This window comes from Epinephelus moara, chromosome 21 (assembly GCF_006386435.1).
Source record: "Epinephelus moara isolate mb chromosome 21, YSFRI_EMoa_1.0, whole genome shotgun sequence".
Classification (NCBI taxonomy): domain Eukaryota; kingdom Metazoa; phylum Chordata; class Actinopteri; order Perciformes; family Serranidae; genus Epinephelus; species Epinephelus moara.
The window spans coordinates 36,002,982-36,014,259 of record NC_065526.1 but is presented as its reverse complement, the minus strand read 5'-3'; the positions used below and the strand labels follow the sequence as shown (position 1 = coordinate 36,014,259).

The 11,278-nt window shown below is 41.3% G+C and overlaps 1 protein-coding gene across 1 annotated transcript in view; it reads right to left on the bottom strand.

The window, feature by feature from the left end:
* Positions 1 to 980: 980 nt before the first annotated feature.
* Positions 981 to 11,278, bottom strand: part of LOC126382485 (sodium-coupled neutral amino acid transporter 3-like) — a 12,948-nt gene continuing 2,650 nt past the window's right edge. The window contains exons 2-10 of the mRNA XM_050032369.1: positions 7,670 to 7,785; positions 7,388 to 7,480; positions 7,189 to 7,270; positions 6,053 to 6,135; positions 5,656 to 5,714; positions 2,385 to 2,501; positions 2,064 to 2,143; positions 1,343 to 1,443; positions 981 to 1,214 (exon numbers count right to left, since the gene is read on the bottom strand). Coding sequence (XP_049888326.1) covers positions 1,051 to 1,214; positions 1,343 to 1,443; positions 2,064 to 2,143; positions 2,385 to 2,501; positions 5,656 to 5,714; positions 6,053 to 6,135; positions 7,189 to 7,270; positions 7,388 to 7,480; positions 7,670 to 7,785 — 895 coding nt within the window. The 3' untranslated portion in view covers positions 981 to 1,050. The remainder of the gene's footprint in view (positions 1,215 to 1,342; positions 1,444 to 2,063; positions 2,144 to 2,384; positions 2,502 to 5,655; positions 5,715 to 6,052; positions 6,136 to 7,188; positions 7,271 to 7,387; positions 7,481 to 7,669; positions 7,786 to 11,278) is intronic.

Here is an 11,278-nt window from a genome sequence, read left to right as displayed (position 1 = left end):
ATGGTGAAAAACATAAAACAAGCATCAGATGGACTGTACTCATACTCCACAATAATATAAGTAAGCAGCATCAATTAATCAGTCAATGAAAATGTGGGTTTTTTGTGAGCAGCAGTGACCCACCGTCTGACACTGGCACAGCATGAGGACAACAACAGAGGGCTTGGTGGGGACAGAGTCAGTGGACTTCACTACAAGCTGATTTATTGTTGAAACAGGTGACATGCTTTATGTTCTAAAACCAGACACTGGCGATTTGACCAGCTGAGTTGCAGGTGACACCGTCAGCTGGCTTGAGTCAAGCTCAGACGACCAGTTCACACCGCTGCAACATTTCTCTGCAACGTTTTAAAGCGGTTTTGTCTCGTCGTGCATAATTGGTCAGAACTGGGCTTTAGAGACCGGCCCATTTTCATTCCGAAGTTGTCAATCACTGCCACGTTGTCAGTAATTTTGGCCCCAGACACCTGATGCCAAAAGCCACTTTTCGCAGAGGAATGATATGCGGGTTGACAGTGTCAGTTTGCAACGTGGCTTCACCAAACCTTTTGCAGTGTTATGACGTATGATTCATGGACGTCGTCACTTCAGGCACAGCACGTGTCTGGCTGTATGATATGCCACTGGACAGTGTCAGGTTGACATGCTGCTGCTAATGACATTATTTAAGGAGCTGTGAAGTCCTTATAGGGTGGGCTGAAGGGGTGGTGGATAGGTCTAAGAAGCTGTATGAACTGTTCCCACTGTATGAATGTAGAACCAAACCATGATGGTTTAACCATGTGCATTTGTTGTCCTGTAGTTGATTGTGGCATCTGGAAACTTCAACAGCAGATGCAGGAAAATATGCAATGACGTGAAAGGCCACTGACATTGTGGCGATGTCGACTTGGGTTGAGAATGTGTTGTAGAGACTGGCCTGTTTTTTTTTGTTTTGTTTGTTTGTTTTGTTTTTTTCTCGGAGAATGAACAGAACCCTGCCCACTTTACTTCTGTATTTAATTAAGCACAAAAAGATACAGGCATTTTAGGTCAGGGTCAGAGAGTTTGTCAGATGGATGTGTGTGTGTGAAGGCCACACGTTCTTACAGGAAACAAGACCACAGGTACAGTCAGAGTGACAGCCACCAGGACAGCCAGCCGAACACACAGGATCAGAGTGTCAAGGGGGTCCACCTTACTGTAGGTATGGAGGAGCTCTGCTTCGGTGTTCTCTGCCCAGACACACACACACACACACACACACACACACACACATACGTAAAGATATAGAACCAGTGTCTTGCTACCATTAGACTGAGCTATGTTTTTTGCAGCTGACTTCAAGAGATGTTGCTCTCACCGTAGAAGGTCAGATAGCCAAACGTGGCAGTGAGGAAGTACATGATGAACATGCCCAGGATGGAAACATTGCCAATATTCTGCATTCTTCTCTTGGTTGGGCTTTAAGGAAACAAGATGGCAATACAAGTTCTAGCAATACAGTACATTCATTCAGAAGAGTTAAACATTGCCGTTGCTTAAGTTTCTTTTCAGAAATGTTTAAAGATACACTTGGACAGACAGTAGACAAACATCCAGGTGAGACATATTAGGTGCATCCACATCAGTCTGACTTCCAAATAAAGATTTTTTAGATAATATTGATCAATTAATTTTTTTTTTCACAACTTGTCTGATATTCTGACTGCCTGTGTTTGTGAAGGGTATTCTTTTTAGCAATGTTACCATTGTCCCAGATTTCATTATAACTGATAGAAATGGCAGCCAAAACCACAGATATAAAGCCCAAGTTGTAATGAAGCGGAATGATCCTTACTGTGAACTGTGTTGATATTTATTAATGGTGAATTGGGAACAGGGACGTGGTAACAAATTCCGGGGCCTATGCTTAAGCTGCATACAAAGTTTAGTCTCTCAACTGATTTTCACATTGACGCCCTGGGTATGTTACATCAATAATGTTTTTTTTCAACTGAAAGGTACTTGAACCCGTGCTGTGGAAGTGCATGACGTGTACTGTATGTGAAGAATGTAAGAATCTAATGATGTGTGCATCTTACTTGCTCAGTTCAGTGTAGATGGGAAGTACTTCAGGGTGACATACAAAAGCGAATGCCAGGATGGGGATGGTATATGCCGTCTGCAAATCAAGTCAGAAGTAAGTAAGTGACAGAGTAACTTCACTTGGTTGTTTTCCAGAAGGCACGTGAACTCATGTCCAGCCATGTGCCCTGCGTGATATGATGCACCCACAAATAGTTCCTGCCCATACGTGTATTCAGAGCACACTGCAGTCCTCTGAACACGGCTCATCACACATGAACAGTTCAAATTCAAATGGTAATTTTTATGTTTGTGTCTTCAGGGAGTTCATCTCTGACCTCTTGGTTGATGGTGAGGAATTTTGCAGTGCATGTGTTCTCTGAGATGGCTGTGTTCACAGAGTGGTTGCCAAACACTTCCAGAGGGCAGGCAATGTTGAATTTCTTGTAGATTACCTGATATGACAAAGACAGAGAGTTTGAGGAGGTCCAACAAATGCTACCTCTCCTGCCCTTGGAAGACATTTGGTACTTTTTGGAACGTTCCCAAAACACGTTGTTTATGTTGGTAACTTTACTCTTCTGCATGTGGTCTCTATATCTGGGTAATTGATATAGCAAGTGTTTGAACCTAACAGCTGTTATAAACTTTCCCAAGGGGAACAAACAGTACACTATAGCAGCTGTTGATGGTAACTCATCCCTGTCCAACCACCTAAAGCCACAAGGAATCGACCTGGAGAATAAGCTGAGACTACACTAGTTTTCATCAGGATTGTTTTGTTTTTCTATAAAAGCAAAATTTGAATAGTGTGAAAGATACCATAATCAAGAAAGAAGTTTCAGATTTAGGACTTTCAGCGCATTTCATTGAGACCTCTGAGTTTTTGCAGTAGTTTTTGCCCATTTCAGGATGCAGAAGAAGCTGTAAGCACAACATCAATGTTGTATTACCTTACAAAGTTGTTTTTGGTAGCAAACAGCTATTTGTGCATCCAGCAGACAATATTAGCATTCATTTGGATTTGTGAGTCTAATGTTTACTTACCCTTTAGGTCTCTTTTTAGTCTTTAGCAACTCCTGAGGGACATATGTGTCTTTTTAGCTGCTGAATGCTCCACTCTAGCTCCGTTTCCACCAAGTAGTCTGTTACAGTTCATTTCAATTAACTACACTTTTTTTCTGTTTCCACTGTGAAAAGGTGTAGATGATACTGTAGTATCTGACATGCCACATGTTATGTGATGACCGGGGTCTTATATGATCAGTTAGGGGCCCAGGTCAAGGATAGATAAGTAAGATGAAAGGTTGGATTCCATCTAGATTGTCTCTCTGTCACTTGTCAGATTTTGTCTCAAAGTTCATCAAAACAACCGACCTATATATGCAGGGTAAATTGAGCCGTTATTCAGAGCAGTTCACATTGGCTGAGAACCTCTCCAAGCATCCTGGATGCTTGATAGATGCTGTAATTCTTGTAATAAACCTTTCTATATACAAGCAAGACGGTGTCATTGGAGCCTCCTTCATTACCTTCACATCATCGCTATTTAATAAACAACAATACCAACGGAACCATTCCTTACTGTTCCCATTTTTGGTCACGCCTCTGTTGGTGTACCTAGCACACAGATCTGGTCCTAAAATGTAGAGCTAGAAACACTGCAATCCGTTGACTGGTCAACAGAGGAGGTCATTAAATTAAACAGTGATAAAACAGAAATGTTACTAATCGGCATTAAATCCACTCTAGCCAAAGCCCACAGTTTCGCCATATTGATGGACAATCCATCCTCCCCTCCCCTCAGGTAAAGAGTCTGGGTGTCATCCTCGACAGCACACTTTCCTTCTCATCCCACATTAACAACATGACCCGGTCAGCCTACTTTCATCTCCGCAACATCAACCGCCTATGCCCCTCCCTCACACCTCACACCGCTGCCATACTGGTTCACAGTCTTGTCACTTCTCAGCTTGACTCCTGCAACTCCCTCCTGTTTGGTCTCCCCCAGAAAATCCTCCATAAACTGCAGATGGTTCAGAATTCCGCCGCCCGTATTATCACTAGGACCCCATCCACCTGTCATATCACACCCATCTTACAGCAGCTCCATTGGCTCCCCATCACCTATCGCATCCTCTATAAGATTCTACTTCTGAGCTACAAGGCCATCCACAACCTCGCCCCTCCGTACCTCTCTGATTTCCTTCCTATCACCATACCTGCTTGCACCCTCAGATCCTCTTCTTCTATTCACCTCACTGTCCCCTCCGTTTGCCTCACTACCATGGGGTCAGAGCATTCAGCCACTCTGCTCCCCAACTCTGGAATTTACTCCCCCTTGAACTCCCAAATACTGATTCACTCCCACACTTTAAATCCAGGCTGAAAACACAACTATTCAGGCTTTCCTACTCTCTTTGAGTGGGTAAGCCTGAACAGATGTTTTGTTTATGTTTGTTTTGTTTGCTTTTTAAACTGACATTTGTTTGTTTGTTGTTCAATGTTTAATTATCTTGTACTTTGTATTTTATTGTATTTTACTCTGTAAGGCGACCTTGAGTGTTATGAAAGGCGCCCAGAATTAAAATTTATTATTATTATTTCCTTAGGGCTGGTTTTGAGGCTTATGTAACCACTGTTCATACCGTGGCAAGTCTTAAATACATCAGTAAACTATAATTATAAAATGAAAGCATGTTTCGTTGCCTCTCACAGCAGATGTAGACTGAGAAAATAAATAAGTTAATTCACTGGGACGACTTCCGTCAACTTTTAAGGTGGAGCGTTCACTTGTAATGTTACTCAATGCATGAATTGACAACCTGAGCCCATCAGCATATCTTAAATTTCAATGTGACAACTTTGACCACTCCATTAGTTTTTATTGTCTCTTGTGGATGACACACACTTAGTAATGAGTGGATCTTCAATATAAAAATTTATAGAAGATTCCATCGGATCATGTGAACTGCATGTATTCTAATCCTCACTGTTCCTGTGCACTACAGCAGCACTAAACCCCTGCGCTTGCCTGACAAAGTCTCAATGCACAAACCTGCTATTTTTAAATATCCCATGGAGAGAGACTCTTACTGCAGCATGTTCTATTTTGTTCTGAAAATGTTGGCGTACAACTCCATTCTGTGGACTATAAATGTGGTGCAGACTTGCCTCTGTGTCACTGGTGATGAGGAAATACAGCGAAAGCTGGACGGAACAGTAAGTGACAACAACCCTGTCCACATCTCAGAATACTGTCTGCGGTGGAATAAAACATCCTTTCAGTTTGTAGTTATAGTTTACTAATGTGTGGAAAACTTGCCACTGAATGAACAGGAGTTACTTACAGTTACAGTTACAACTCAGCACTAACAGTTCTCTGTTGACCAATCAACAGACTGCTGTGTCTCTAGCTCCACTTTTCAGTAGCCTACCGGATCAGTGTGCTAGGTACCCCAACAAAGGGATGACCAAAAATGGGGACGGTTCCATTGGTACCATCCACAAGTTTTTACAGTGGAAATGAAAAAACTGTGTACTGAACTGAAACAGACTGCTCGGTGGAAACGGGCTGGAGTTGTGCATTGTGACTACCCACTGACTCACCGCAGAGAGGAAGAAGACCATGCAGGAGAGAGAGAAGCCACTGGTATAACCAAGATACCCTGCAGAACACAAGAAGACAACTCTGAGACAACTCAAAAACTACATACACTGTCAGCACTCTGCTACTTTAGAGTTATTATGTTGAAACAGATTGTATATATGTGCTGTTTAATTTTCTTTTAGATTATCTCTATCATACTGGAGAGCAGCATTAATCTTTTGTCTCCTACATGGCTTTGTGGAGGTTGTATTAAATTCATTTTACCCCATACAATGATGAAACACAGAGGGTCATCAAAAGACTTGAAATAATGAATGGGCTTTTTGTACACAAAGTGTCAAAAGCATTACTCTGAGGAGTTGCTGAGTAAGTTCAAACTAATGGAAAGTGGCATACCGAGGTGTTTCATCAGGGTCAGCGGGAGGATGAGGCAGACAGTGACGATGATGATAAGGTAGTTTCCATTCATGAACCAGTCGCTAGGTGCAGAACACAAGACATCACACACACACATAAGCCTACAGTGAAGCATACATACATACATACATACATACATACATATAGTGTAAAACGTGAGGTCACATACACCATGGTGCAGCAGGAAATAAAGGGACACCTGCCAGCTAGTTCAGGCAGTCAGCAAGTCACTGCAAAATATTCAGCTTACCCTTTTGATCATGGTGGTTTACTTGCTGCCAAAGCACTCACCTGAAAGTGTGAATATCAATTACGAAACATTCATTTGATCTAGCTCTAACAGACAGCTCATCAGAGAAAGAGAGGGAAAGGATTACAGCACCCGGCATACTGACACAACACCGCTTTATCCTGTTAAAACAATACTCACAACTTGGATTAATTTTTATGAAAAACCCCTTTGATTCTTTTGATCTGAGGACCCTTATGGACTGAAGGAATATGAATAACTTACAGGGTAATCAAGGAATGGACACATAAGTTGCCAACAACCCAGTTTTATACATCAGAAGAACTTCTATTAAATAAATGAACTGCTTGGCAACCAGACCAGGCTTCTAATTGAGACAGGTGTTTATTTGTCAAAATGTGGAGCCACACTGGGCTAGTAAAATGTGTATGCTTGTGGGTGTGTGTGTTTGTTTTTCTCTCCTTTTAACATTTGTATTTGTATTTTTAACTTTTTAACATTTGTATTTATCTATTTGTATTTATTTTGTTTAATATACCCTGTCGCTCTTCACAGACGAAGTTCCTCACGGGAAAGTAAAGTTCTTTGAATTGAATTGAATTGAATTGACTAGGTGTTTAAGTAAGGTTTTACGGTATTTGTGTTTTTGAAGATTTACATCTTCAGTAGGAACCATTGAGCTTGGAACTGAGTTCCACAGACAGATTAGAGAAGTCAGAAAGTACTAAGAGATGCACTGACATGTCGTTGGTTTGGCTCTTCACATCTTTTATGTTAGACCTATCTCTGCAATGGGCACATGTGGATGAAACTGATTTTGAATTTCATACAGTTTGTTGATTTCAACGTTGTTGGCAGTACTCACTCAGAGCTGGATGTGTGGCCAAGGAAGGCTTGGATGACCAATGGTAACTCAGATTTAACTATGAACAGGTAGCTGGACATGGCTGCCGGGAAGGAAAGCATAGACAGACTGAAGAGAGAGTGTCTATTTGTGTTCCCTCAAAACAGGTATGTATGTGATGTGTTACATTTCAGTGCCCATACCTATACCAGTGTCTTACCTCCAATGTTATGTAGCGTGATGATGACAGCTGCTACAATCTTCCCTGGGTGACCAAAAGCTCTCAGGCCAAGCTGCTCATAGGCACGGATACCTCCAGAGAGCAATAACAAAGAACTATGTTAGCAAAGTCACTGCAGACATTCTGACACCTGCCGAAGTGGCCTTATATGTAAAAAAGAGGGAAAGTGAAGAGACAACGTGAATGGTCTTTTGAAAAGGTAAAGCTATGAGACTAATCTCATACTTCTGACAATATTTTCCACATTTGATGAAGCCTCACCCACAACTCCAGCACTGCGTAGCAGCAGATGGATGGAATAACAAGACAGTAAGGCAATACATGTCAACAGGATCCTGTAAAACACAAACAGGAAATGAGTGTCATTAATGTCCCTTCTTTAAACTGGAGGTCATGGGAGGCTGATTGCCTCTTGACCCACAGCAATCTGATTTGCCAAGTAGGCTACCGCTGTCATTATTTGCATGTTGGCAGAAGTTTATATCTCTTTTAAAGAAGATAGTAACTTAATGGGGTATTAGGTAGGGCTGTACCCAAATATTCGGATATTCGAATATTCGTTTCTATGGGTAGGTATTCGTTATGAAGATTTGGTATTCGATATTCGTTTTGTTATTTTCTTCTTTTTTTTTTTTTTTTTTTACATATTTTTTTGGTGCTAAATGCAGTCTTTTTGTTGTTGGTAAATGTAGGTTATCAATAAAAATCAAAACTTTTAAATTGCATTGTTAAAAATGTGAAAATATAGTATCGCCTACCAACTGAGCTTGTGCGCACGGCACACTTGAGCGCATCCGTCTGAGGCTGTGGATCAATGCCAAGTTTTACCACTTTAACACTATTCCCTCTAACTTTTAGCTGTTTTTTCATTATCTTTTGAATGTAATATGAATTATGGAACCGTTTTTGTCAATGTTTGTTTCCCCCGTTTTGTACAATAAATTATTGTTTAAAGTTTCAACAAGTTTCTTTTGGAGTGTGTGACACAAGTGTGTTTTGAAAACGGCCACAGACTGTCACCTGCTCAACGCATTAGTACCTTCGGATGCCATGACAGTAATAGCCAATAATGTAAAAATATCATTTACAGACTGATTTAACAGACGATCACTACTGCCCGACCGGCAGGTACATTTGCGGGTCCCGCGGGTTACGGGTCGACCCACGCATCACTACTCAGCTCAGTCTATAAAGGCTGTACACACAACAGTAAGGCTATATTTCAAATCACAACTAAAAACACATCTGTTTAAAACTGCCTATTCCATCTGATGCCAATTGCTCTGTCACTTTCTATTTTTTTTTTTAATTTATTGTTGTTTCTTTTTAATCTCTTTTTAATGTCATTTTGTGTATCTGTACAGTGTCCTTGAGTGCCAAGAAAGGCGCCTTCAAATAACATTTATTATTATTATTATTATTATTATTATAGACATTATATTCTATTCAGGCTGGCAGAACCAGCAGCGCATCGGCTCTACAGTGCACAACACTGCTGATTAACCAGTTTATTGCAGCACAGAGTGTCTGCCAGCAACCAATTACTTGCAGAGGCTTCCTACAACTTATTTCAAGGGTTCCGACAAATTAAACAGCCAATGTGAAAATCAAAAGAAAGCACAGAATAATGTACTGAAGGAGACTGTTGTGCCATCACATTTTTTTGTGGTTTGAGAGCAAAGATCCGGTCGCCGCTGTGCAAAACTCCGCAATACAATTAGGTCCGAAAAAAACACGGAGGTCTGAATTTAAATAAATGGTATTCGGGAGAGCCCTAGTATTAGGGCCCTTGTGGGTAAAAAAAAAAAAACTACATACTGGACCTTGAAAGTTTTTAAATTGCTAACAGGAGTAGGCGCTAATGCCAAACACCAAAAGGCAGCTGGCTGTCACGGTCCGTTGACCATTCTTTATCCGCTAACATTCAGTTGTCCATATCATTACCTTACTTCAGGTTCATAATATTCCTTTGCCTCTGCCGAGGCCCAGGAGCTTCTCTTTTTGTGGAGATTTGTCTCTCTCATGTACAATACAAAATTTATGAACGATTAACAGATGACATAATGACATTGGTGACCCTTTACAGGATAAACGGTTACGGAAAATTAGATATATGTTTGAGTTTTTTTCTTGCTAATGTAACACTTTAATCTCAGACAATATCCAAGTTTTATCTTCAATTTTACGAATTAATTTCGGGGATTCTGTATATTTCGGAATTTTAACCCCCTCCAGATTTTGGTTTTATGTCTTTAAAGTGTCCCCAATATACTGTTGCAAACTGGAGCCACCATGAATCATGTGGATTATTTTCTACAACATAAATATGAAAATCTGCCTTTTGAAAAAACTTACTTTTAACACCTTAGTGCCCACCAGCTGGGGTATTTGATTCAAAGGCATCAGTCTGGTGAATTCTGAGAGCCAAGTTATGATGGCAGAATATGCCTAGATTTCAACATCTTTGTGCTTTTTATGTGTGAAAAATGTTCTATTTTTACTGATTAAAACACTAGTGGTATGTTATGGTGAAGGGTTACACTTAAAATATGGCTAAGGATTAGTGGTTAAACATTTCAGTAATCAAAAGAAAAATGACTAACGTACTGATCTGCGTCTGGAGGGCTAGCGCCACTGCTGATTTTTTTTTCTTCGTCTTAGCTCTTTAGAAACTACCGTTATATTATTTGGCGCTACGGACGTCAGTAGGCGTTTCATTTACCCGAGGCATCTTATATCTGGCTGATTGTTGGGGCTGACATAGTCTCAGGGCCTTCGCAACCGGACAGGCAAACTAGGCAATTGCCTAGGGCCCCGAGCTGGAAGGGGGCCCCCAGAGACGGCTGACATTGGTCCATATCAATGACAATATGATGGAATCCCTATAGACACTGCAACAACGACAACACGTTGGAATCCCCCCTAATGGGGCCCCCTACTAGCTGCTGCTTGCGAGTGGATAAGTAGGGTGACCAGAAGTCCCACATTGTGCGCTTTTCACGCATCACGCAAATTGAGACCATGTCCCGCATGATTGGTTGCCACCCGCGCTAGCATTGTTAGAGTACCGTAGTACTACGGTACCTCACAGTACCACTACTGTGGGATAAGTTCAAAGTCCAGTCGCAACAGGGTGAGTGTCTATGCGCCGTCCAATAACGGCGCGCTGGCCACCTGGCACTCAATATGCTGCTGCAGTGGTTTGTATCCAGTGACATTTCAGGTAGTATTAGCTGAGGTACTGAGTATCTTTAAGCAGTGAAAGTTATTATTTATTTCTTTTCACTTGTAGGTTAGATTTGATTATATATGCTACAGTGATTTGTTTTCCACAGATCTCTATGGTGCCAGCATTTCACTCGCATTTGCGACTAAAAATTGTTTTGCGCAAGCAAAACAAATCATTCAGGAGCACGCTGTGTGAGTACAGATTTCAAGCAGCAGTAAACAAAAGGCGAATCCTGCCGTTTGTGGGTTGAACGGGGGTCACAGACGCCGTATTCCTGTCAAATACGGCACAAGATAAGGGCTTACCCGGCAACAGAGAAGTCCGGCTCCAGGTCCAATAATTTCCTCTTTGCTGATTTCATGACTGCCCAGAAATACCTGAACAGCCGAGCCGTGGCAGCACACAGGTAGGCTATGTGATGTGTCAGAGGAGAAACGAGCCGTTCACATTTCTCTCTTTGTGGCAGGTAAAGGTTCACAAACCTCACCGCACTTTAGGGACTGTTCTTTACTTGTGAAGGGACTGTTCTTTACTTGTCAGGGGAGGAGGGTGGCTGGTTGATTTTTATTTCATTTATTTATTTTATTTTGATCCCCCCTATGTTAATCACTTATTGATGCTGTTTTTGAAGTATGAATAAG